General features: G+C 36.7%; 3 protein-coding genes and 1 pseudogene across 4 annotated transcripts; all 4 read left to right on the top strand.

The window, feature by feature from the left end:
* The first annotated feature begins 5768 nt into the window (after nucleotides 1-5768).
* On the top strand, nucleotides 5769-21769 carry LOC120149895 (transcription factor bHLH68-like). Of its 2 annotated transcripts, XM_039162600.1 has the most exons (11): nucleotides 5769-5814; nucleotides 5895-6147; nucleotides 6246-6468; nucleotides 6563-6640; nucleotides 6847-6912; nucleotides 7029-7094; nucleotides 7220-7282; nucleotides 8331-8384; nucleotides 8477-8657; nucleotides 17069-17072; nucleotides 21757-21769. In XM_039162600.1, exons 2-9 carry the CDS (start codon nucleotides 5915-5917, stop codon nucleotides 8612-8614), a joined length of 921 nt encoding a protein of 306 aa, XP_039018531.1. In that variant the 5' UTR covers nucleotides 5769-5814; nucleotides 5895-5914; the 3' UTR covers nucleotides 8615-8657; nucleotides 17069-17072; nucleotides 21757-21769. The 2 variants fall into 2 exon arrangements, with proteins under 2 accessions (XP_039018531.1, XP_039018532.1); XM_039162601.1 differs by lacking the exons at nucleotides 17069-17072; nucleotides 21757-21769 and having other exon boundaries at nucleotides 8477-8816.
* On the top strand, nucleotides 10420-13391 carry LOC120149894 (cyclin-dependent kinase F-1-like). Its single transcript, XM_039162599.1, has 2 exons — nucleotides 10420-10905; nucleotides 12393-13391. The coding sequence occupies exons 1-2, from the start codon at nucleotides 10420-10422 to the stop codon at nucleotides 13335-13337; spliced, it is 1431 nt and encodes a 476-aa protein (XP_039018530.1). The 3' UTR covers nucleotides 13338-13391.
* Nucleotides 16974-17798, top strand: LOC120149964. The gene has a single exon (XM_039162678.1). The coding sequence runs from the start codon at nucleotides 16974-16976 to the stop codon at nucleotides 17796-17798; it is 825 nt and encodes a 274-aa protein (XP_039018609.1).
* LOC120149898 lies at nucleotides 21328-27502 on the top strand (annotated as a pseudogene).
* Nucleotides 27503-27799: the final 297 nt, after the last annotated feature.

The raw sequence follows: 27799 nt of genomic DNA, 5'->3' as shown, positions 1-27799 counted from the left end.
CTAAAATTTTTAAAATTTTGAAAGGCTTAATAAGAATTTTTAAATATTATGGGAAGAGTTTAATTAAGGTCGTTCAAAAATTTTAGAACTTAATATGAAATCTTAAAAATTTTGTGGGGGCAAAATTAATTTTTTTTAAATTTTAAGGGTGTAAAATTAACTTTTTAATTTTTTTTGCGGCTATGTCATTGGGTTTATGTATTTACTCATCAAACGATTATAATTTTACATAAAACTAAAAAAAGTTACATTTATAATGAATCCTAACTCTTGAACTATATATATAAAAGGAAAATAAAGAGAATATATGGTAATGGGGAATACAAAAGAGAGGTGTTTGGTTCCATTCTTTTGTTGTTTGGTTGGGAAGAATGGCGTCCCGACAAAGATTTTGGAAGTACGGGCAAAGACAGAAGCAAGTTCCATTTTTATTTTTTAATTTATTAAAATAAATTCCCCAAAAATAACGTGTTTATGTAGCTCGGGATTTTTTAAGGGGTTTCTTGCTTGTTTGCTTCCAACGTTGGAATGCGGTTCGAGAGAATGTTTGTCATTGGGAATAATCCCTTATATTAATCCGAGAGAATATTTTGTATTTTTTATTAAATTTTAAATTTTAAAATTTTGTAGTTTTGGTTTAATTGTTATATTTTTAAAATGAAAAAATAACCTCAGTGATCGAAAATGTCTTGTAATATATGATTTTGACCAATTTTTTTTGGATTTACCAAAATGACCAACAAAATCGCGATGCAATCTCTAATTCGCAACGCGATCTCTATTATCGCAAATCAGTTTCCAGATTCGCAACGCGAACTTCGACTATCGCATTGCGATCTTCCAAATTCGCGTTGCGATTTACTTATTCGCATTGCAATAGTCCAAGTTCACTTTGCGATAGTCGGAGTTCGCGTTGCGATAGTCTAAGTTCACGTTGCGATAGTCGAAGTTCGCGTTGTCAAAAATCGCAACGACTGGTGGTATTGCATTTGTTTCTTAAGAGTTTTCTCTAAAAATATAGTATTCGCGCGGTCATGTCGAAGACACGAATTACTATTACCATTACCATGACCACGAGACGAGACGGCGGCGGCGGCGCGAGAGTCCCCCTTGTTCTCTATCACTCAACAAGGAAGTAGGAAAGCCAAGCCTTAAATATCATTCCCAATAGTGTTTCCAAGATAGTCTAAGTTCACGTTGCGATAGTCGAAGTTCGCGTTGTCAAAATCGCAACGACTGGTGGTATTGCATTTGTTCTTAAGAGTTTTCTCTAAAAATATAGTATTCGCGCGGTCATGTCGAAGACACGAATTACTATTACCATTACCATGACCACGAGACGAGACGGCGGCGGCGGCGCGAGAGTCCCCTGTTCTCTATCACTCAACAAGGAAGTAGGAAAGCCAAGCCTTAAATATCATTCCCAATAGTGTTTCCAATACTGTGGGATTGAGCATTACCAACACTTTTTCCAATACTATGTGATTATTCAGAAACAATTAACAATCATGCACCTTAAAACAACTGAATCAGCAACCAATTGCATTAGTATTATACGATTAAATATGTCATAATTAAAAGCCAATCTACAATCACATAATTTGATATCTAATGTAATTAAAAAAATCTCTTATAATTGTAATTATGGGCACAAAAAAATATGAAAACTAAAAGTTATGTTCTGATTATCGCAATTTTAAGCAAAACATTAAAAAAATTACATCACTCGCGAGAATAAAAAAAATTGTTATCGTGCAATTACAATCAATTGAAAATAAATTAGAATTGCATGAAAACTAAATGAACCACAAATATTTTTCATACAAATACTAAAGTCATTAACTATAATTCACAAATAATATCACTATTTAAGGCTCAATTCCACATAGTATTGGGAACAAGTGTTGGTAATGCTCAATCTCACATAGTATTGGAAATACTATTGGGAATGGTATTTAAGGCTTGGCTTTCCCACTTCCTTGTTGAGTGATAGAGAACAAAGGGGACTCTCGCACGCCGCCGCCGCCGCCGTCTCATCTCGGGCCGTGGTCGTGATCGTGGTAATATGTGTATTCGACACGGCCGCGCGAATACTATATTTTTAGAGAAAATTCTTAAGAAACAAATACAATACCACCAGTCGTTGCGATTTTGGACTATCGCAACAAATTTGAAAAATCGCAGCGCGAACTTCGACTATCGCAATGCGAATATGTAAATCGCAACGTGAACTTCGACTATCGCAACGTGAACTTGGACTATCGCAACGAATTTGAAAAATCGCAATGCGAACTCCGACTATCGCAACGCGAACTTGGACTATCGCAATGCGAATATGTAAATCGCAACGCGAATTTGGAAAATCGTAATGCGATAGTCGAAGTTCGCGTTGCGAATCTGGAAACTGATTTGCGATACTGGAGATCGCGTTGCGAATTAGAGATCGTATTGCGATTTTGTTGGTCATTTTGGCAAATACAAAAAAAGTTGGTCAAAATCGTATATTACAAGGCATTTTCGGTCACTGAGGTTATTTTCTCTTTAAAATTTGTAATGTGACACGGGAATTTATTTTATGTAATTGCAAATATGAATACTGAATAGAGGTAGTAATCAGATTGTTTGAATCGAGTTTAAATAAAAGTTATTTTGAATCTAAATTATATCTGATTTAGTTGATGTCAAATGAATTCATTTTTTATTTAATTCAAGTTTATAGTAAATATGTTTAGTTTAATCAAATATTGAGTTAGGTTAATATCAAATCGATAAATTTTCAAGTCGTGTCAATAACATATCGACTAGTTTTTTTTATTATGGCTAAAATTTAGATCTTCAGGTTAATTTGGGTTAAGTTATGAGTCCAACCAAATATATATAATTATTGATATCTATTATTGTAAAACAAGTCTCTTATTGTTTATTAATTTTATCATTTAGGTTTAATTTCAATTTTTAATTGTTCAATATTTCGAATTCAATCATTATTAGAATGATAATTTAATCCAAATTTGATCTATAAAGTGTGTTATAGTTTGGGACATGAATTTTGTATTGTTCCAGTCTGAAAATTCTATGATACAACCTATTTAGTGAAGAAATAAAATTTTCAATTATAAATTTTATTTTTGATTCAAGTTTTCAACTAGAGATTTAATGTTTACATATATAATATATTTTTTGTTGACATTCTTTTTTAAGAATAATACAATTGTTGAGGAATCGAAAAAGAAAACGAAAGAACACAAGAATTTTAACGAGGTTCGACAATGTGCTTACGTCATCGGTGCCTAAGCGGCGCTAGAAGTTTTATTCAATATCTCATAGATTTAGATTACATCTCTATTTATAATAAAAAACTTAGTACATAAAGGTTTAAGATTTGAATACCATAGATGTAAGATGTTTGAACTTTCATTATCAAACTATTAAGAATATACAACGTTGCTAAAAATATATAATAAATAAAAATAAGTTATTCGTTCACTTTGATTCAATTATTGGGATAAATCATGTCGACATTTTATTCAAATCAGACTTTGGGATAAAGCCCTATTCCAAGACATTTCAACATGTCTAGGAGTAGATTTTGGAATATATGTATGTCTTGGAAATGATAATCATTCACTCGGAGACCTGAGGTTAGGGATCTCCAAGGACCTCTTGAAAAAGTGTGGCGTGTTTGTCGATCCCCTCTCTCTCACGGGCAGCTCATTCATCATCCATTACAAGCCCTCTAGTATCTCATTATTCGGCGCAAACACAGCCTTATATCTATCTCCAACTTTTTTACATCGTCATGACGTGATGACAATAAAACCAATAAAAATCTAAACTTAAAAAATAAAATAGAAATAATATATTTTATTAAAAAAACAATACTAGTTTTTAGGATAAATTACACGAATGATCCATCAATTATAGAACGATACTTTGTTAAGTTATTGACTATTAGAAGTTACAAAGTGGTATATGAATTATGTGATGTTTTGTCAAGTAATTTAACTATTAAAAATTATAAAATAGTCACCCAATTAATCATATGTTCTAAACTAATCATTTTCCATTAAAAAATTGATGATATTTCAATTAGACGTTAACCTGTTGAATGCGATATGATAAAATATGATTTCATAATTGTTTCAAGTGTATTTTATGGATAGAATTTTCATTTATATTATGTCGTCGAGTCAATGCTTGAGACATTATGTTGTTGAGCCAGTGCTTGAAAGCAATGACGACGCCAATAAATATTATTAAAATATGGTTTTATCATATCTTAGTATCATACTTTTTGAAAATTTCCAAAAATAACAACCTATTTAAAACTTTAAATTTTTAATTAAATTTTTATTCATTACAATTAACTATATATTTTATATAATATATTTAATATCTCATCTAATTAAATTATTATAGATAATATATTAATATCATATTGAATATAATAATAAGATATGTTTTTTAACAAAAAATATATTTTTATTAATAAAAAGACAAGGTATATAAACGTAACACAATCCCATCATGAAAACTTAAAAGAATGTGAATAAAAATAAAATCAAAACCAAAACATTTCATTGGATACCTGCTTTATCTTCCAAGAAAAGATTAGCAATTGTATAAATAATATCATTGTCTGTATTCAAATTTAGATGTAATATTTAAAAAGACGTGAAAATTAAGAGTACTAATCTCACATATTTTTAAGTAAATAATTCTGAATGCATTGATAAATTATAGTATAAGAAAATCTAACCATACGAGTTCGTAAACCTTTCATGATAAATATGTCATGATGAATACAATACAATACGCCAAACTATCATTATGATAAATAAAACAATATCATAAAGGTAAACAAAATAAACGGTGCAAGAATATATAGAAATAAAAAACGAAAAGTATTTTCATTTTAATTTCAAAGAAAGGACCCAAAATTATCTTTAGGAGATAAGTATAAATAGTAAAATATACAGCTAATTAAATATATTTTTAAAAAGTTTATATTTAATGCATTGATATTTTTTTAAAAATTTAATATTATTTTATTAATTTAGTAACGATATGTCTTGATATAAATTATTAAGTATATATATGGATGAAAGAAATATAATTGACGAATTTTGATTTGATTTAATATGATAGAGTTAGATCCTTTTATTTGTAAATTTTAAGTTTTGAGTCGATTTTTTCTTAAATTCTATCATGTCACATTAGGTTTAGTTTTGAGAGTTCTACCACGATATAATTATAAAAATATTATTTTATGTATTTATATATCATTAGCTAAATTTTGATAAAAAATATATATATGTAAAAAATTATCATATAAGATTCTAGAATTATAGTATTAAAATAAATAAAATTTATATTTTATTTGATTATTTTTTTATTTTAATAAGTAATAATAAAAGAATTAAAAAATATGTCAAAAAGAATCTATAGTATTTTTATTTAATTTTTAGAATGATTTTAGGATAGGTAAAATATTTTTAAACTTGAATTGGATCAATATTATATTTTATTATTATAATATCGAAGCAGATTGAGAATTATATACAAATCTTAAAATAATAATTAAATATTGAGACTTGTTTCCAACTTTTTTGTCCCACTTTGAGAAAGCAAAAGCAGGGAAAAGGCAAAGAAATAAGAAAGAAAGCTCAAAATAAAAATAAGTAAAAAATTCTCAAGACCTCAATGATTCAAATTCTCTCATAGAATAGAACTTTTAGAAAGAGAGTCTTCTTCTTCTCTCTTACCTCTCTTCTTAAAAACCGGGTATCTGCAACTCTCAAACTTTCTTCTACAATTACTTGTTTGGGGAGCTATCTTCAACAAAATAGAAAGTGAAAGAGTGAGTTTTCAAGTGACTGAGTTTTCAAGTGACTAACTCCATAACGCCATCACCATGAACCGAGAAGTGTTGCAGAGCTCACCGGTGCAACAGATGATGGCCGGAAACCACCCTGACTGGTGGAGCATCCACACCATGCGGTCATCACCAACTCATCAACAGTTACCGTCTCCTTTCTTCTCCCAGCCGCCGCCGCCGTCTGCTTTCTTCCCTCAATTCATCCCCATCTCCACTTCTTCTTGGCATGATAACCAGGAGCTTCCCGAGTCATGGACTCAACTACTCTTGTAACTCTCCCTAACCCTTTCTAGACCGTTAACAAAGCTTCATCTTCAATTCAGATATGATCGAGTTAATTTTACGTTACGTTCGTGTTGATTTGTAGGGGAGGGTTGGTGGGAGAAGAAGAAAGGCGAAGCATTGCATTACACCATGCGTCAACTGCTAACTCTATTGTAGATACAAATGTTTATGCTCATCAGATAATGGCTGCTGCTGCTTCATCACCCAAGTCTTGTGTAACAACAACAAGTTTCACCAATAACATGTTAGATTTTTCTGGTAACAAAGCCGATGAAAGGCAGCCACCTATAGATCGATCTTCTGAGGTACTTTAGGGCTTCTAATACATGAACATAGTAATATTCATATTGCTGTCCAATCAGAATTCTCATATTTAATCATTATTTTGTGTGTGTGTAGTGTAATAGCAGCACTGCAACTGGTGGGCCATTGAAGAAAACTAGGGTTCAACCTTCTGCAACTCAATCTACCTTCAAGGTATGAAACTGAAATCCTTTCAACATTTCTCTCTTCTCAACTAGACTCGACTCGGCAGTCCAAACACAAATTGCACGCACACTCACAAGCAAAAGAAACTGTTGTCCTCGTGCGATTGTCCATTTCTATAAGGATGATTATTCTCTTGGCTTTGCTGTGGGTACCCTTTCATTTTCTATTGACGTATGAAAAAGAGAATATTACAGGTGAGGAAGGAGAAGCTGGGAGATAGAATTACAGCACTCCACCAGCTTGTTTCACCATTCGGGAAGGTAAATCTAAAGATTTTTAACTTTGTTAATTGTAAATATTGTGAAGAATCTAATTAAAGAAAGTTGAGAGGCGAGCAAAATGACACTGGAGGGTTGTGGTTCTTTCACTTTTGCAGACTGACACAGCCTCTGTCTTGTTAGAGGCTATTGGGTACATTAGATTCCTTCAGAGTCAAATTGAGGTGATGTTTCTTTCTTCCTCTCTCTTCCTTTTTGCAAAGAACTGTGAAGCCAGTTTAACAATATTACTTTATATATTGAAGTCCTAAATATTATTCATATATATATATATATATATTACATGTAGGCTCTCAGCTTACCGTACCTGGGCAGTGGATCGTCTGGAAACATGAGGCAGCAACAACAGTCTGTAAGAAGAAAAAACTATATCTTCCTTAATTTCCCAGAAAATAAAAGGACACATTTATCTCTATTTCAATCTCTCTGCATGTGAATATACATGTCGATGGATCTTTTGATTATGAGTTCAGTTGAATACTTAACAATTAGGTCTTATGTTCTCGGGATGGTACTGCGTTGAAATGTCTCGAATGAAAGGATATGATCTGAAGATCGTGTAGAGCGTAGAATATTTATTGTGATTTAACTTTTTGATGCTTAAGCTATGCACAATGATCCGATTGAAGTGCTTGGTGATGGCGGATACCTGATCGCAGAACGTGGAGAACTTGGTGGATTTGATGGGGTAATTGGAAAAATGATGGCGCTATTGGAGAGCAAAGAGCGTTTAGGGATTCGAACCCACGCCAAATCTCAAGGGATAGTGCATGGGATCGATCCCCCACTTAGGCAATTTGCCCTGAGTTTATCCAATTGCCTCCAAACTCCATTGACTCTAAAATTCTGTCACCGTCATCTTCAAGTCTTTAATTGGATTATCGTTGAGACGCCTCAGCGTCGGAAGATAAGTCACAATAAACACTCTACATCCTACATGATCTCTGGACTATGCACTCCCTCTTCAAAGCGTTCTTCGAGACCCACTTTGAGGATAGATAAACAAAACTTTGGACATTTCACGAAAGTACCGTCGTATGAATATAATACTTGGTTGTTTCGAGATTTCGACCAAACAAAAAATAAAAATTAGGAGATCCCTCAACAATATGCCTTTTCATGAAAATTACACTTATTAATAAGATTCAACTCGACTCAAGTTAGGCTTTGTTATTATCCTTTTTGTGACTAACAAAAACTGTGTTCTTAGACTAATATATCTATATACATTTGTGAGGTAGGATTCAAATACATTGTGTAAATTTTTTAAATTTTTACATTAATTTAAAATCATTAGATGAGTTTACAGTGGTATATGATATTAATGGACATTAAGATTATCAATAAATTAATGAATATCGGATTTGATGCATGCTATTTTTTATTTTTGTGGATTCTAGCTGTTGAATGAAAACTGCACGAAGAAGAGGAAAGGTGGTCCAGATGATCAGCAGGTAATTCTTTAACACTTAACACTGTGTCGTGTACGCATATATACATGTTTTACATATATGAAAGCAACAAAATTTCCCTTTGCATTCTCTAGGATTCTAATGAAGACCCAAAGAAGGACCTCAAGAGTAGGGGGCTTTGCTTGGTTCCTGTATCGTGTACACTTCAAGTCGGGAGCGACAACGGAGCCGATTACTGGACTCCTCCTCCTTTCGGCGGTGGTTTCCGATAGATGTTGGCTTATTAGGGTTATCGAAAAAGGGTAGCATTGCACACACATGGGAGCTTCATGTGGGAAACGATATAACATCACGAGCAGTCAATCTGCTAAAGAAAAGTTTCAAAGGTCGATTGCTCATGATGCTATACACAATATGTTGTTGTTAATTTTCATTTTGGACTACTTCTAGATGATGATGTGTGCTAATTGCTAACTGCCTACTTCTACGATTTAAGCTTATTCCTACATCTTTGATCTTTAATTAACCATTTGCTTGCTTAAATTCATAAGTAGTTTCGTTGTACGACAACTTAAATTAAGAATATTTTAAGATGGTTTGCAATCTAAAATGTTATCATATTTAACTTAAAAATGCTATACAATTTGTAACATTTTCAGTTGCAACCAAAAGAGTTGTATTGTGGCGACGAGTTTAGGGTTTACAACTGAAAAAGTTGTACAATTTGTAGTAATTTCGGTTACAATCGAAAATGTTATGAAGAAAATAATATTTTTAGTTTCAACTTAAAATGTACTCTATCCAACTTAAAATGTTACGCTTTTGGTAAAATTTTCAGTTGATACTGATTTATGTCATTTTTAGACTTGTATTAATAAGTTGTATTTTAGATTCTCCCTGAATTCATGTACTAGTATGAATGCATGTATGAAATAACATTTTTGGTGGTGCATTCTTAAACTCTAATGAGATTCTAATATGAATCTGAAAATCCAACCGTAATCAACTTAAAGATAAATCCAACCAACTTGACCAAGAAAATAACTTGAAATAAAATTGTACAAGTAACCCTAACTCAAAATGACATCAACTTAGAATAACTCGAATCTAAAGTGACCCAAACGAGCAACCCAAATTAGAACGAGAGATCTAAATGACAAAACTTGAAACGACCTGACCTACAAAAGCTCACATTAGGTTTTCTGATTACAATAATAGCACAAAATGCAACATTTCTGCAGAGAATCTCTTTAACAATGTCTGGCGTCAACCTAAAGAAACATTCCCTTTGGATGGTGTAAAGTTAATGCATAAAAAAGACAGCGTCAATTGCTTTGGATATTTTCAAACTATGAGCTGAATTCTATATTTGTCTTTAAACTTCAAAATATTTCAACTAAATCCTCAAATTAACGCATTGTTCCATCAATGTAGTTATCGACTTTTACGTTTGATTGGAGTGTTTAAGAATTTAATGGAAATTTTTTAAAGAATTTAGAATTTGGCCCATAGTTTGGGGTTATGATGAATTAACCCGAAAAGAAAAGGACCAATGCTTCAAATATTCGCAAATTATAATCTAGGTTTTAAACTGGTTCTAAACTTCATTATAGTCGTTAATGTATTACTATTGTATTAATTAGGTCCTTCCATTTATCTAATTGTAATCTTAGGCGTTAAATACTAGTTCGGAGAGCATTTTTCAATATGTGGATTAAATAATCCAAATATTATATATTTTTTCATCTATAAATAAGAGGATAATTATACATTTATACATATTTGATTTCATATCCTCCCATATAATAATCAAATTAAACTCAATCGACACCTTAAAAACTATCTGCGTTTTAAAGTAAATATATTCTGATTGTTTTCTCCTGGATTTAGAACTCTTGGGCTTCAATTTTGGGCCACGGCTGTAGGCTCCTTACCAGTTCTTGAGTACGTTATCCACTTCGTAAACGACGCCGTCTCTCTTCGTTCTTCCTACACGCTTGAATGCTCTATTATTCGAAAGTCGGAAAAGACTCTGAACCTGAAAAGAATCTCACGGATAGGCAAAGGAAGGGTAAAAATGGTGCATCCACTACCAAAGAGCTGGAGCATCCACACCCGACCCGAGATTACCGCCAAGTACGAGATCCTGGAGCGCGTTGGTTCAGGCGCCTACTCCGACGTGTACAGGGCGCGTCGGCTCTCCGACAACCTCATAGTCGCCCTCAAGGAAGTCCACGACTACCAATCGGCGTTCAGGGAAATCGAGGCCTTGCAAATGCTTCGAAATTGCCCCAACATCGTCGTTTTGCACGATTACTTTTGGCGGGAAGACGAGGACGCCGTGCTCGTCTTGGAGTTCTTGAGGACCGATTTGGCGGCGATTATCCGCGACTGGAAAAAGAAGGGAGGCGGGGTCCGAGTCGGCGAAGTTAAGAGGTGGATGCTCCAGGTTTTGTGCGGGGTTGACGTTTGTCATCGGAATATGATCGTTCATCGGGATTTAAAGCCTGGGAATTTGTTGGTTTCCGATGATGGGGTTCTTAAGTTAGCCGATTTTGGCCAGGTATATTTTATTAGATTTTCTTAGCTTTAATTTTACTTCGTTTCTGAGCTAATGTATGTTGTTTTTTAATTTGCATCTTATCATATAATTAATTGAATGTGAACCTTTGATAAGTGAAGTGCGGTGATCTTGGATTAAGTTTATTTCAATCGGAAAGTTGACATCTGCAATTTCTAAGTGTTCAAGATAAAAGCTCGATGATCAAGTAAGCTTGTATAGATCAATGTGGAGCTTGCTAATAATTTCACTTGGAATTTCCAACTGTTCAAGATAGTAGCTCGATGATCAAGGAAACTTATATAAATCAATGAGCATGTAGCAAGTGTCTAACCCGGCTGGTTGAGTTTTTAAGCTTCACGATTAGTGAATAAAATACTAATCTACTAGGATTATGCTGAACTTCTTTTTGTTCTTGAACAATGTAGGAGATGCTTCTGATCATGTGATCTAATTCATAAGCTAGTGAAGTCTCTGTGAAAAACCGTATGCTTTAGGTTGATGGGGTTCTTCTTCTTCTTCTTCTTTTTTGAAATAGAGAACACTCCATTTCAAACTTTAGCCATAGTGTGATCGGTACATTCAATGCCATCGTGTGCAAGTGCATTGGCCATCTTATTCACGGAACGCGGTGCATAATGAAAAGAAAGGCATGTTGGTAGGAAAGTATAAGAGCTTCAATGACCGATTGTGCCACCAAAATGTTTTCATTGGTTGCTCTTGAGTCTTGGATAGTGTTATTTCAAGCCATTTTTAACTTGGCCCTCTCGGTCTTGAGTAATAATTCCAGTAACTCCTATTTTTGTAGCTGGAATAAAAGGGGCATCACGTTGATGGGATTCTTTGAATTACTGCATTACCCGCCCGGGGGGTTTTCATCCAAATGCCACATTTGTTGTCATAGATGAGGTGATGACATTTGCATCCGTTACAGGTGTTGATGCAGATTCTATTAGACTATTGCTTTGTTGTTTGAATTGCAACAATTTCATTAGGAAGTCCTGTTGATTTTCTGATAATTGCGAGAAATATCAGCATATTGGCCCATGCATTATCAGAAAATGATGGTTTATTTCGGTGTCAATAAACAGTTAATTCAGGCACAGTATGTAAAGATTTGACACTTACTTTTCTTGTTTCTATTTTGAGTAATATAACATGTTTCCAGTTATTTAAATTTTCTGAAATTGGTGTCGGGTCACATTTTGTATTCCATTAATGCTTTCCTGTTTCAAACCAGGTACAGTCAAAAGGGAAGAAAATTAGTCTCCATTATGGTACGGATGTCTCCTTAGCTGCTAGAGCTTTCCAACAACTTAGTTTGAGTAGTACTAGTTAGTGTTCACGAGTTTGAAACAGGCTTCCTAGCATGTTATTGTGTTTTTCTCAAGAATGCAAAGTACTATCTGATTTAGTGTGTGAATAAACGTGTAAATTTGTTTTACTTGTCATCTTCCATGTGTCATACATATGTTTGGCTTGGTTTTCAGGCAAAGATACTCATGGAGCCTGGATTCGATGGTGTTAACAATAACCAACAACTGGTGGTTGAGCAAAACACGAGATATCAGGAAAATGTAACTCCACCATTAGATGTTGTCCCTGATGCTCACAGTTTGCCAGATCAAGGATTGAATAAGCAAGTGGTGGAAGATACGAACAGAGAAGAATATCTTAGACAGTTTGTTGAGCTCAAGGCTAAACGACATGACATGGATGAAACTAATAAAGAAACAAATACTAATGACGGATACTCATCTTGTCTTGCAACAGGTACCATAAGTGACGTTGACGATGATCCTCTCAAGAGTTCTTACTCGTACGAGACTGAAGAGGGTGGGGTTGACAAAGACGGTGCTCTCACATCTTGTGTTGGTACTCGCTGGTTCAGAGCCCCAGAACTACTCTATGGATCGATGGACTATGGACTGGAGGTAGATTTGTGGTCATTGGGTTGCATTTTCTCAGAGCTTCTAACCCTTGAGCCGCTTTTTCCTGGGATTTCTGACATTGATCAGCTTGGCAGAATCATCAATGTTTTGGGAAATTTGACTGAAGAATTCTGGCCAAGCTGTTCTAAACTTCCTGATTACAAAATAATTTCTTTCGCCAAGATCGAAAATCCGATTGGTTTGGAAGCCTACCTACCCAATAGGACACCAGATGAAATCTCCATTGTGAAAAGACTTGTTTGTTATAACCCAGCTAATAGAGCTACTGCAATGGAGCTTCTGAATGACAAGTATTTCAATGAAGAACCTATGCCACTTCCCATTTCTGAGCTGCATGTACCTCTCACAAAGAATGACCATGAGGAGGATTCACCCGGTGGGTGGAATGATTATGATGACATGGGATCCGACTCTGATTCCGGTGACTTCGGCCATTTTAAGGTCGTGACCACAGGCTTTGGCGTTTCCATACAATTCTCTTGAGCTTACTCTGTGTTGAGGTATATTGAATGCTTAAATTATATGTTCCATTTAGGTCGAGGTATAGTTAGAAAGTTAAAAATCTGAAATTAGAGATGAGAATCATGAATCTGTGAGAAATAACTAGTTCCATTGAGGACAAAACTTGATTCTGTAATTACTGTTTGTAAATCTCCAAAACAATGGATTAACTTAAGTGGCTTGAAATGGGCAAGCTTGAAAGAGTGACAGTAAAGTGAGTTTTTTTTTTTTTTTTTATAAATAGGAATTCATAACATGGGTTATGCACTTTACCCATCATTTCACTTTCATTATGGATCAAAATTTGCTGTTAATCTTTCTACTATGCATATATTCATCTTAGTATTCAATCGGGACTTAAATTAATCAAAACTCAAAATGTCCTGAACTCGAAACTTATTCGAATACAAAATATTATAACTCGAAGGTGTTTATGGGAAAAGTTGACCAAGTGCACGTTGAGTTTATAACTGGAAAATATTTGTATAAAACCTGTTAATATCTGTAAATAATAAAAACTTATTATTATTTGAAAAAGTATTTATATTAGTTTTAATCTAATATTTATATGTTTTCTTTTTATTAAAATTTAAACATAAACCATTTAGCCCATTTTTAATGTATATATTATATTATTATAGACTTAATTTATACATAATATAAATTAAATTAAATATAAAGATAATATTATATAAACTTGAAAAATGTGTCGCATTCTAACATTTGAATGTTTTTTTTTGTGTGAAAAGGTTTCTTCCATGGTTTCTCATGGTCCCCCGGTTGTCGAGCTCCATTTTCGGAGTTGAAAACGGTTAAGGTTTCTTAAAATCCGGTTGTTTAGCTGTCAAAATCTTAGTTCATTAGGATTTGATTGCTATTCTAAATTCTTGAGTCATTCTCGGTGTTCGTCTTCAGCAAACGAAGTTGAAGGTAAAAGCTATCTTTGTTATCATTGTAGTTTATCAATCGTGTTTTATGTCTTGCATGATCTTCTTAAGGGAAGTTGCCGATGGAATGATGAAGAGAGAGGGATGGTAGCTTTAGTGATCTTTCAAGATTGGATGGATGGGAAGGTAGTTCTCGAGGAAGGAGAGGAAGTGAGGTATAGGGATTGGGAATGGTTTGAAAGTATGAGAGTTATGGGAAAACTGGCTACAGATAAAGTTTTAGGGAGGAGTTCAGTGTCGGAAATTTCAGTTAGTTCAGATAAAGAGTTTGAAGAAGATGACCGGAGTCGGGCTCCAAAAAATAGTTGGGGTGTTGTTGGAGTGACTAGAGGATGCCACATGATTCTACAGTTACTGTTCGGAATTATAATCAGGTTTTGGGGTGGTTCGGTTATGTTCAACAAGAAGTTAAGGGAGAAAGTGTGGTTTGGTTTGTGAATGAACTAAGTCACTATAGAAGAAATATTCAATCAAGGAAAATCTGGAAATGGGTGATTAAAGTGTCAAGTCAGGACTCCATCAAGTCTATGAGATTAGATTGGGAATGGGGATTTCATTGGAAATTCTCATTATGGAAATTTCTAAGAAGATATTTGTATGACATGAGGTCTAGGCGTGGGGGAAGGATACTCTATCACTTACCTCAATGGAAGCAGAATGTTCAGCGGGGAGTCGTCTGTCAACACGGGATGGGACTGGGATATTTAATGTTCTGCTTGGTGCGGACAGCGGGTGTAACCGGCAGGGGGCTAGTTCACGTGTTATACTATTCAGGGCAGATAGCAGGTGGGACTAGTGGGGAGCACGCAGGTGATGGAAGGCCAGAGACAGACCTGGTAGAGCAGGTGGAAAATTACGGCTGCTACAGCGCGGCCAACTGCTACGAACATTGTTCGAACAGTCATAGTTACTGGAAATTATATGAGATAATGGTTGTTTTTGGGGAAATAGTGCATTTATATTTATTTAATAGTAGTATCATTTTGGAGAGATTTTTTAATAGCCTATGTGGAGTAGGTAAATGGTGTAAGAGGAGAATGTCACTTCGGAGTGGCTATTGTCAAGAGGGTAAGGCTATCTTTCGGGTATGGGATAAGAGACTAAGGGGAGAGAATAGGAAGAGATATCCTATTGATAAGATAGTACCTAGGGTGGACAAGTGTTGTAAGTGGGTAAAATTACATCGGGTTTCACATAGTAGTGTAGGTGGGGTTGCTTGTTGTGATAGGGGAAAGAGATTAAGTGAAGGAAGGAAGTGTTGGTTTTCACACATTGTCAAAAGAAACCATTCAAACTTTGTCTTTGTGTTTCGAAGTGGTACTTCTATTGCGTTGGTTATCAAAAAAGAGTGAAAGAGTGTTGTATTGCTCTCATCTTCAATTACTCATTTGTCTAGCATAATGTCGGAGGAGGTAGCGAATTTGATGAAGCACTTGAAATTCACTGAGGAGGATTCGGAGGACATTTATCCACCACGAGTCATTACTGAAGATGATGTGATGGAAATGGATAAGTGGATCGTAGCAAGGATAAATGGCTACAAGAGAATTGATAGCGAGGTGGTGTTGTGGGTCTTTCGATCGATTTGGGGTCATGCTATACTCTTGGATTCGTGCATTTTGAAGGATAATATGTTCCTCTTCAAGTTCAAGACGCTATCAGATAAGCATGCCATTTTGAAATACACCCCTTGGAGTTTCGAAGGAACTATTTTGGCCATTGCCCACTTTGATCCTAATTTGAGTTTGGAAAAATTTGATTTTCGGCCCCTTGGAGTGTGGGTGAAAATTTATGAGCTCCCTTTGGGGTACATGAAAGTTGAGACAGCAGAGAAGATTGGAAATAGAATTGGGAAGACTATTGCTACCGACACAAGATCTGGAGAGGGAAGAATGGGCGATTACCTTCGTGTTAGGGTGGAGATTGACTGTTCTAAACCTTTACGAAGATGTGCTAAGATGGGAGTGCTCGCAAATAGAGAACCGAGGAAGTGTTTGCTAAAGAACGAACGGTTGCCTTCATTTTGCCATAGGTGCGGCATTATTAGACATGTGCTTACGGAATGTCTGGGATTCTTGGAGTAACTGCATCAACCTCTATAATTCGGGGAATGGCTTAGAGTGTCTCCCATCAAGAATCATGTTGAAAGTAGCACCAGAAGAAGAGAAGAGATTATCTATGCTAAAGGGGAGAATATTGAAAGGTCATTGACTAGCTCGGTGAATAGTCCTCTCTCGGATCGGGGTACTAGGTCTCCCTTAGGAAGACCATGGATGCCAGGACGTGACTTGTTGCACTCGAACAACTCCAACTGTGAGGATGATTCAGATTCGACCGACCCAACTGGTCCAGATAGCTCTCTCCCGCGAACATTCCCGGAGGTTTTCATTGCGCGTGACCGATTGTTCTTAGAATAGCAGTTATAAAACCAAGATACCAGTGTGAGGGTCGAGGTTGGTTCTTCTAGTTCGGGAAAGACGAAGAATGGGGAGACGAGTAAGGGAAAGCAGAAAATTAAGCGAGTCAATCGTCAAGTGGTGCATATTTCAGACTCCACTTTGAACTCGAAGGTGGGTACTAGTGAGGAAGATGACCCTAGTGAGATTCCGGAGGAATGTGAATGGGATATTATTTTAACGGCGGTGGCTGAGGCTCAGCCCCGCCAGGAGCCATGACGATAATGTGCTGGAAATGTCGGGGACTTGGGAACCCTGCGATAGTTCGGGAGCTTAGGAGAATGATCTCCGAAAAGGACTCAATGTTGGTTTTTGTTTCTGAAACAAAGTTGCGGAAAAATAAAACGGAGGCTATTAGATTGGCTACAAAGATGTTTGGCTTTTTTTCAGTAGAAAGATTGGAACATTGTGTAGGATTAATGATGCTTTGGAAGGAGGGTTTAGATGTTTCGCTCCAGAGTTTCTCTAATCTTCATATTGATGTGGAGGTTTTTTGGAAGGAGAAAAAATTTCGATTTACGGGGTTTTATGGGCGCTGTGGGTGGTCGGATAAAAAGCATAACTGGGAGATGATTTCTCGTTTGGCCTCTACCTCTTCTCTTCCTTGGTGCTTGGGAGGTGATTTTAATGAAATTATTCATGCAGACGAGAAGAGAGGAGGAAGGAAATCGGTGAGGGTTCATATGGAGGAGTTCCAACGATGTATTCGTGATGCCGATGTGTGGGACATTAGACCTAGGAGTAGGTGGTTTTCTTGGGCTAGTGGTACCCGCGCTAAGACGTTTGTGCGCGAGAGAATTGATAGATATGTTGCGAAGATTGATTGGAGGCTTTTGTTCCCGGAGTGTTTTGTGGACACGGTCCCGATGGCATCGTCCGATGATTTGACGATATTGTTGAGTTTGGAGGGCGCTACTACGATCAGCTCTCCTAGGAGGGATTACTTCAAATTTGACGCGTGTTGGGCTAATGAAGATCAATGCAGGGATATTTGCATCGGGTTTGGGAGAACAACGAAGATTCTTTCTCTGTCAAAGTAGGGAAGATTGGGTCTACGCTAGGAGATTGGCAGCGATTGAGAATAAGTAAAGCCAAGAGGGATGAGAAGCGTTTAAGGGGATCTATCCTTAGGATTGATTCGGGCCCTATCACGGACGAGTTGTGTGAACTTCGGAGGAAAGTTATGGCGGACCTTAAGGAGGTGATGGATAAAGATGAGATGTTTTGGCTTCAAAGATCTCAAGTTACGCTTAAGGATGGTGATCGTAATTCTTTCTTTTTTCGTGCAAGAGCCAATGGGCGGCGTAAAAAGAATTGGATTGAGGGGTTGGAAAGTGAGGGAGGGGTTTGGTGTGATAGGTTGGAGGACATTTTTAGTGTTGCTTCGAGCTACTTTGCCTATCTCTTTCGTTCTTCTGAAGCGACCCCCGACGAGGAGATCCTTCAAGCCATTGATCGATGTGTTTCGCCATGTGATAACGAGATGCTTTGCCGAGACTTTTCTGCTGAGGAGGTTACCACTGCTTTTTCCCAAGTTAATCATTCGAAAGCCCCTGGGTTTGATGGTCTTCCAGGTCAATTTTTTTGATCTTTTTGGAATATCGTTGTTTGTGATTTTGTTAATCTTTGCCTTAGCCTTTTGAATGGTACGATGGATTTCAATTATGTTAATCGTACTATTATTGTTCTTATCCCTAAGGTGTCTAGTCCGAAATTAATGAAGCAATTTAGACCGATTAGCTTATGCTCGGTCATCTACAAAGTTGTGTCAGTAGCTAAAGTAAATCATCTTAAGCCATTGATGCATGCTTGTGTTGTTGAGAACCAATGCGCTTTTGTTCCGGGCCGTTGTATTTCTGACAATTTTTTAGTAGCTCATGAACTTTTTCATTATCTTAAAGGGTCTAAAAATGGTCCTGATAAGGGCGCTGCTATTAAGTTAGATATAGAAAAGGCGTATGATAGAGTGGAATGGGATTTTTTGTTGGATGTCATGTTTCGGATGGGTTTTAGTAGTCCCTTTGTCAATCTTTTTCGTAAGTGTATTTCCAATGTCTCATTTCAAGTGCAAATTAATGGTGTGTTATCTGATTTTTTTATTCCTCAGAGGGGTCTCCGACAAGGAGATCCCTTATATCCGTATTTGTTTCTGTTTTGCACTCAGGGTCTGACTGCTTTACTTCTTAAGTCTCAAAGGAGGAATGAGATTAAGGGTATTAGAGCTAGCATGAGAGGGCCGAGGATTACTCACTTGTTTTATGCAGATGATAGTTTGTTGTTTGTGAAAAATTCAGTTGCGGAAGTGCGAAGAGTAAAGAGTATCATAGCTCAATATGAGAAGGCTTCAGGACAAAAGGTGAATTATGAGAAGTCCAACATTTATTTTAGTTCGAATACGCCTATTGTGGATAGGAGGACCTTTTTGAGTGAGCTAGGTATTTTTGAGGCCACAGATCCGGAGAATTACATGGGGCTTCCTCTGGCTATGGGGAAAGGTAAAAGAGCGTCTTTCAACTTTATCAGAGAGAAGACAGAGAAGAGGATTCAAGGGTGGACTAAGAGACTACTGTCTTTTGGAGGACGAGAAGTTTTCATCAAGTCGGTGGTTCAGGCACTTCCCGCTTATGCTATGATATGCTATCTTCTACCGGAGGGGGTTATTGATGACATTAAGTCACAAGCTAGATCCTATTGGTGGTCCGGGAAACAAAACTCTAGAGGATGGGCGATGGTTGTATGGGATAAGATTTGTCAGTCTAGAAAATTTAGAGGGATGGGGTTCAGGGACCTTCGATTGTTTAATGTTGCACTTCTTGGGAATCAGGTTTGGAGATTGATACAGGATGAATAGTCTTTGGTTTTCAAGGTTCTTAAAGCGAAATACTTCCCGGGCTCTTCGTTTTCTGAGACAAAACTTGGGACTAAATATTCTTATGCTTGGGCGAGTCTCATGAAGGTTAAAGAAGCTCTCAAGGATGGTTTTTTCTGGAGAGTGTGTATGGACAGCAAGGCTCATATGTTTGAGGACAATTGGGGGGACGCTAGTCCTATTCGGTGGAGAGAGAGATACATGGATCATGCAGAACAACCGGTTAGAGTTGCAGATTTTATGATTCCTGGGGGAGCTAGGTGGGATGAGCCTAAGGTGGTCGGAGTGCTTCGGACGGAGGATGCCTCGCAAGTTCTTAAGACGTTAATTGCACTGATCAGGGGGTATAGATTGTTATGGGGCCATCACAGTACGGGGTATTACTCAGCGAAGTCGAGCTATAATTGGTTGAAAATTCAAAATAGCCCGGCTATGGTTGCGGTTGGTATTTGGAACGCTGTGACTAAAGCAAAGGTTCTCCCAAAAATTAGAATTTTTGGATGGCGTATTTGTCATGATGCCATTCCCGTGGGATCTAAAATTAAACAAGCAAATCTTGGTGATGGTGTTTATCCTCTTTGTCGGTGTGAGCTGGAATCGATTATGCACGCGATTAAAGATTGCCCTAAAGTCAAGATGGTTCTTTTGATGTCGGGACTTTCCCATAAAATTGTTGATTGGAGCGTGAATTCTTCTTTCTTGTGGTTGTCTTATGCTCAGTCAAAGTTGAATTGTGAAGGCTTCGATCTTTTTTTTGCTTTGCTTTGGAATCTTTGGAATCGGCGCAACAATATGGTTCATAATGGGGAGTTACAATCGGATAGGGATATCATTATTAACTCGTCGAATTTGATTGGGGAGTACAAAACTGTTACAAATGCGTTTGGGGGTATAAGGGATGATGTTGTTCTTCGGCGACCGCGTTGTTGGATTAAGCCGGATCAGGATGAGGTGAAAATTAATGTTGATGGAGCTTATTGTAAGGAGTCTAGAGTTACGGCTGTTGGTATAGAGGCTCGGGATTCGTATGGAATGGTTATTGGGGGATTGACTAAGAAGATTGATCCTCCGTTCACGGTTAAGTCAACGAAAGCTGTTGCTTTTACGGAGGGCATTCGTTTGGCTTCTGAGAATGGGTATAACAACGTCATTATCGAATGAGATGCCATGTCGATTGTTTATAGGTTGTCAAATCAGGTTACATGAAAGATACATGATATTTCTACAATTGGATTGTTGCTCAATGGGGCTAGACAGATGTTAGTTAACCTTCTTTCGCTTAAAGTACACTATGTATGTAGGGAAGCTAATCGAGTCGCCCATGGTTTTGTTCAATGGACCTTATCGAACAACAATCCAGTTTGGTTCTATTTAGATGAACCTGATTGTATTAAGCAAGCTGTAATTGAAGATGTTATTGAAATATAAGGGTTTATTCTTTCAAAAAAAAAAGAATGTTTTTTTTTTGGTGAATCATGAATGTTTAATTTAATCCACACGACATCGTTCTTGTGGAAAACCAGGGAGTTTAATAGAATCAGATCCAACATTCTGAAACACTTTATACTCACACCTATGAATTCTACCCGTCAGATTAATCATTTGAACATGAACCGTCGGATCCCAATCTCACACAAATCTCCACCATCCAATTGAGTAAAAAAGAAATTGAAGTTTCAAAAACTTAGCAAGAGAGAGGGAGGAGAAACGGAAGAAGAGAAGCAGAAACAGCAAACCAAACACATTTTTTTAAGAAAAAAGTTCCTTTCACACCTTTGCTTCTCTTTTTCCCCTATTCAAAAATCACTGCTTTACAAAACCTTACTCTTACTGTTGCTCCCTGTAGTGTTCTTTAGATTCTACCTCTCTCTATGCATCGATCGGATTCTGAATCTTCTCGGTGTTTCGGAAGTTCGTGGTGTTAATCTCGAGCTTGGGGGAATCGCGGTTATTTTAGTAATTTGAGGGTTTTGAGATTGTAGATTGGATTAGAACCTACAAGTGTGTGAATTTTAGTTGATTTAAGGTAATTTCTGAGATTATTTGGTGGGTTTTTTAGCTGTGGCTGTGTGGTGAATATTTTTTGATATATATATTTTGAAATTTAAGGGGGGTGGAATTGGATGGAGGAAGAAGAAGGAGGTGAAATCCCGCCAAAAAATGTGCAATTGGATACGGCGAATTTTCCTGCGAAGAAGCTAGCAAGGCAGCTCGATTTCACGGCCGGTTTTGGCGGGGTTTCTTCTGCAGGTGTTAATTTTCCGGAACATCCGCAATCCACACAAAGGATATGTGTGCCTTCGTCTTCGGCTCCAGTTACCGTGCAGCAGCAGCAACAGATAAAGCCGCCACCGGTGGCGACCACCCCTGTAGTCGCTGCGCAACCTTCTCCTTTTACTACTGCCTCGGCCAGAGCTGTGTAAGCTTTTCCGATAAAAAAATTGTGCTTCTCTTTTAGTTTGTTGTAATTATCATTACTTTTTTGGTGCTCTCTATTTGGATTCGTCCGTGTTGAACAAAATTTAAGTTCATGTTTCTTTTCCTTTTCGAGAGTGTAGCTAGTAAGGAACTATTGGTTACAGTATCCCCACATTTCCTGCCCTGTTTGACATTTTATTTTCGTATGCGTCAACACTAATTTTATTGTATCAGTTATGTTTGCATCAAATCCTGTTTTCCCCCTCTCTAGGAAATATGACTTTAGGAAATTCCTAGTTATTTTTGCTTTAACAGAATAGTGGAGTTTCCTTTGGGAAGTGGCAATTTGGAGGTTATTTGGTGCTTTGTATCAGTCTCTCCTTTAAATTAATTTCTTTTTCCCTTTGATTTCTTCAGCAAACGTTGTTTTTGAATTAAGATATGAATCAATTGACTTTTTGGGAAATTGGTTTTCTCCAAGCTTTATCTTTCACCTTATATTGCTTCTGTAGAGGGTTTCTTTTGATAGGGTGACAAAATTGTGCAAACTAGTAATATAAAATGTGGGGAGAGATGTTGGAGAGGAAGATTGAAGTAGATTTTGAAGAACAAATGCCGGCAATTAAGGGAAAAAAAGTAGCTTGGGAAGATAAAAATATGGTGTTTAGAATGTTTTAGAGAGGAAGTTGCATTCCAAAAGGGAAAAAATAAGGTTAAGAAGGAGGCTTCTCAACAATCTCCACTCCAGAGGCACCCCAGAAAACCCCAATGGTGAAGTAAACCCAAAATCCTGCCACTGATTTCAGTGTTAGCTTCACTGCTCTTTCTGCTGTAGTTATGTACCACACTACAGAATTTGTTTATGTTGCTACCCTACTAGGGAATGAAATGTTGAAGTATTGGAAGAGTGGAGTGCTAGAGCACTGCATTGTAGCACTGAAGCAGCAAACTCTTGGTGCACTAGAGCCCTAGAGTGCTAGAGCAGTGGAGTGTTGAAACACTGAAGCCTGAGAGTGTTGAAGCACTGAAGTGCTGGAAGAGTGAAGCGTTGGAGCTCTGAAGTGCTAGGGCACTGGAATCGTTTTAAGAGTAGGAGCACTGGAGGGTTGGATCGCTGCCTTTCACGAGAACTGCTAGCTAAAAGTGTTGCCATGAGGGAGCGTTGCTACCTGTACTTTCTGTCTAACCCAGTGGTCCTGCATGACATGTTAACAACTAAAAATAAGTATTGACAGCTTCTTAGGCTCTGTAATGGCTGTTTCCTGTTATTTATGTCTAGAATTTAGTGTAGTGCTAGGATGTGAACATTGTTTTTCCTGGACATTACCATTCTGCTCATTTTCCCCCTTTCTTACCTTTTAATTGGAATGAAACTTTTCTTATTCTCCTTCCGTTTCTGTTCTTACACCCTTACCGATAATGTGTTTGACATTTATGGAAGTTAATTTATGAAAACTTAAATGGTTTAAACAATTGCAGGAGTTAACAGTTCAATGAGCAGCAGGATTGCTTTTAAAGTATATCTGTTTTTTTTTTTTAATTAATATGTAAGTTATTTATCTGTCCTCTAGCTTTATTCTTTTTCTTTTTTTCTTGCTCACTTCAGGAAACCAGAATCCCCAAAATCGAAACCGAGACCAAATGAACTAAAAGATGGCACTCCAAAGAAGCAGAAACAGTGTAACTGTAAACATTCTCGGTGTCTGAAACTGTAAGTACATTGACTTTTATGCTCTTTTGGCATAATAAACTCTTCCACGATTCAGTGCTACCCAGCTCTTGATGTCTTATTACCAGCTGTTGTTATTATTTTGCTTGATGGCTAGTAACAAAATTCATAGACTTTTCTGCATTGGGCTCTTTTTTCCATGAAATTATAGATTCATGCTTGTTCTAGATAAGAATCTGGTTTTCTTCCTTGCATGCAAATTTTATGTTAGCAATTATTTCCCGGGCATTTTAGATAGTACTGTAGCGTATTTATTTTCCAGTATTCATTCTTGTGTATGATTTTTTCTGTTAGCCATTTTGTATGCGAACCGTAATCAATTTGTTTGATGGTATAAGATATAGAAAGTTAATTATGCAATGCCGTGACTAGGTACCGTGAGTGCTTTGCATCTGGCATATATTGTGATGGGTGCAACTGTGTTGATTGTTATAACAATGTTGAGAATGAAACCGCAAGACGAGATGCTATTGAAGCAACTTTGGAGCGCAATCCAAATGCATTCAGACCAAAAATTGCAAGCAGCCAGCATGGTACACGGGATAGCAGGGTATGCTGACTGAACTTTTTATTTTCATTTTAATTCACATTTTACCTTGATGATTTTGCACAATATTGATTCAACAGAAAGCCATAAGTTTTTTAGCTAATTTTTATCATGGAGATACCAATGTTCGTATGCCTCCATTAAAATGTCTAGCAAGGGTAATATTTTTCTTTGCCTTTACTCATTGAATGTCGTTTGGAATATACAGAACCTTTTAAAATGTTATTCTTTTATTTAAATGTATGGCTATAGATTTTAGTTTTGCACACAGCTGATATCCTTTTTTCTGAACTCTATCTGGTTAGATTCTTGCAAAGGAAAAGATCCAAGGGTGAGTAATACACTTTCAAGTTTCAACTAAATCTAAGCTTAATATTTATTCTATTCATTTTTCCTTTTTAATGAACTTTCATTTATCTTCTTTAATTTAAAATCTTTATAATTTCTGCAGTAGATTTAGTTGGAAGCGTATTACTCGGTAGTGGAAATTTTCGCTACTTTTTGAAGTCGTAGTAAGGAGAGGATCATTTCCCTCTTGAAAATTATATTAACAACGTATAAAATTCAAAGTTTAGCATGAATGTCGCTATTTGATAGACGTTGCTACAATTGGCATTCTCATAGTAATTAGTATTGAATTATTTTTAGGAAGAGGCTGGGGAAGTTTTAATTTTGGGAAAGCACAACAAAGGATGCCATTGTAAGAAATCTGGGTGCCTTAAAAAGTATTGTGAGTTTTTCCAAGCCAACATTCTTTGCTCTGAAAACTGTAAATGCCTGGAGTGCAAAATTTTTGAGGGAAGTGAAGAGAGACAGGCTCTTTTTCATGGTGATCATGCCAACAATATGGCATATACTCAGCGGGCAGCAAATGCCACCATAAATGGAGCTATTGGGTCCTCTGGTTATGCATCCACTCCGGTGTTTAAAAAGAGAAAAGGTCAGGAGTTGTTCTTTGCGTCAACCGCCAAGGATCCAGCTGTTCCAAGGCTTGGAAGCTTTCCTCATTTAAAATGATTTATCCATGAATATTTGACAAATGTCTTGGCAGAAACTTGGTGATGTTGTTTCATTTACACTTTACTGTGTCAGCTAGTTCTTCTCTTGTTTCAATATTCTTGCTTCACTTGTTACCATAAAAGCTTTCACACAACTACTTTTAGTCATGTTCTTAGAAATTACATTTGCTACTTTTTTTTATTTTTTAATCAGCCACATCATATCAGAGCTTCTGCACCCTCCTCTTCCTTGTCTTCTCCACCGGTTTCTCGTGCTGGTACAACTGCTGCAGTAGGTCCTTCAAAATTTACATATAGGTAAATCAAAGTCTTGGTCTTGATCAGACGATGTTTGTAGTCTGATTGTTCAGGAACCTAACTTATGGATTTTGGTTGAAGGTCCCTGTTAGCTGACATTATTCAAAAGCAGGACTTGAAGGAGCTTTGCTCTGTTTTGGTAGTTCTATCAGGAGAAGCTGCCAAAACACTATCAGGTAAATGGGAAACCATTCAGATAACCGGTCTGAACTTGTAGCTCTCATCCTGTCTGAGTTTAGTGCGAAAACAGTGAGTATTATCATGTAAGATTATCAACTTATATGTGCTATGCCATTGTGTTCATCTCTAGCGGTTCATTGAAACAAATTTTATTTCCTTCTTTCAAATGAATAAGTAGTATCAGCGTTTAAGGTTAGAGTTTAGATTTCTCTTGTCAATGAGTAATGTATTAAAGCAGTTTTAAATATTGGCATTGATGTCGTTTCCATAAATATTCTTGTATGTTAGACCATTCTTGACCGTACTTGTAAGAAATAATAGTTGGACGCTTGATGCCACTAAAAGAATTTCTTGTATATCAGTTTTGAATTTGTTTTTAGCAATTAACTTGAGTGAGTCGGAATAAGTTAATGGATTTGCCACTGATATATTTAATGGTCTTCCTTCAATTTATGTACACATTCAGATTAGAGAATTTTGACTGAAAAACGGACAGAAGATCATGCAGAAACTTCCATTGCATCATCTACTCAAGACAGGCTCCAAAGCCAGAAGGATTCCGATGCCGAGAAAACCATGGCTGATAAAGCTGGCCCTGAAGAAACCATCTGGGATGGTGTTGATATGCCAAAGGGAAGGCCTTTGTCTCCGGGAACTTTGGCATTGATGTGTGATGAACAAGATACAATGTTCATGGCCACAGCTTCTCCTAATAAGAGCATTGGCCACGGCTGCAGCACATCTTCACAATTGCCTTATGGACAGGGCATGACTGAGATTTATGCCGAGCAGGAAAGAATTGTTTTGACAAAGTTCAGTGATTGTCTCAATAGCCTTATAACGTTCGGAGAGATAAAAGGCAAGTTTCCATTTCCGTATTCCGAAAATTTGATTCATAACTAATTATATTGTGCATGTAAAAAAAGAGTGACTCAAATAACGAAGCTATCTAACTTTCTAACAACCGAGTAGTACATCATGGAGAGGCAGAGTGCTGAAGTGAGTGTAGAGTGGCAGCAATTGAAGAACTTCAATTTATATGTCATCTTTTCCATAATGCATAAACTATTGGGAATTGACATTGCTGCTCTATTTTAATCACAGAAACGCTATGTTCGTCATTAGCAAGAACAGACATAGGTAGTCAAAGAGGTCCCCCAAGCAATGGAACCTAAATGGCCAGAACCAGGACGGGGAATCAACAAGGATCCATTACCAATGGAGCTGCAAAAAAATGTCAGTCCACCCACAGTCAAGACATCTCAGATGGCTGCTGTGGTGGCCACCGACAGCAATAATGATCTGCTTAGAGGTCCATTCCATCCTGAAAATGGGGATGCTAAACCAAAAACCGAAAAAACAAATATAAAGATCCTAAATGCTGACAATCAGTCCAAGGTATGAAACCACAGTTTCTCTGCACTATTGTGACCGGCCATTCACTCCACCTTCGGCTTTGATGCAATATCAAAGTGATTGTGGACATCATTCTTGACACTGACCAGTGCTTGGGTTATTTTCGCCCATGCTATAATTAATTATCGGGTTTTTGCCTCAATGGCCATGCCCTCTCATTAATCCATTCTTATTTTTAGCAAAAACATAGATTCTTGATGGAGTTTGTAGCTTAGAGTAGTATCCAACAGAACATGCTCTGATTGCTGCTTTAATTGGTGAATCACGGTCTTGTAGTATTCATGCTATTCGCGTCAACCATCGATGTTCGAAATGTTTATATGTATATTTTTTCTTCACTGATAGGAATTTTTTTTAATATCTTTCTTATACTCCATACTATCGCTGCATGGTCCTCTTGTTGATGTATATACTTGTATTCTTCCAAAGCATCGAGTCTGATTTGTATGTCTATTTTATTCATTAGAAATCTTCTACTATCATTTAATATCTTTCGAGACAAATTTATACACAAGGATAAGATCTACTTGCACCGTAAAACTCATTAGTTTTACATGAAAATATAA

The sequence above is a fragment of the Hibiscus syriacus genome, unplaced genomic scaffold (genome assembly GCF_006381635.1).
Source record: "Hibiscus syriacus cultivar Baekdansim isolate YM2019G1 unplaced genomic scaffold, ASM638163v2 tig00111013_pilon, whole genome shotgun sequence".
NCBI classification, from domain to species: Eukaryota; Viridiplantae; Streptophyta; class Magnoliopsida; order Malvales; family Malvaceae; genus Hibiscus; species Hibiscus syriacus.
Note: the sequence above shows the minus strand (reverse complement) of the source record. Positions and strands in the feature narration are given on the sequence as shown.

Bases quoted from the DNA above. Each gene is read 5' to 3' on its own strand.
- LOC120149964 (XM_039162678.1), top strand. From the start codon at position 16,974: ATGACGATAATGTGCTGGAAATGTCGGGGACTTGGGAACCCTGCGATA.
- LOC120149895 (XM_039162600.1), top strand. From the start codon at position 5,915: ATGAACCGAGAAGTGTTGCAGAGCTCACCGGTGCAACAGATGATGGCC. The intron at 7,283-8,330 runs GTAAGAAGAAAA...TGTGGATTCTAG, and splicing joins TGAGGCAGCAACAACAGTCT to CTGTTGAATGAAAACTGCAC. The intron at 8,385-8,476 runs GTAATTCTTTAA...TGCATTCTCTAG, and splicing joins GTGGTCCAGATGATCAGCAG to GATTCTAATGAAGACCCAAA.
- LOC120149894 (XM_039162599.1), top strand. From the start codon at position 10,420: ATGGTGCATCCACTACCAAAGAGCTGGAGCATCCACACCCGACCCGAG. The intron at 10,906-12,392 runs GTATATTTTATT...CTTGGTTTTCAG, and splicing joins AGTTAGCCGATTTTGGCCAG to GCAAAGATACTCATGGAGCC.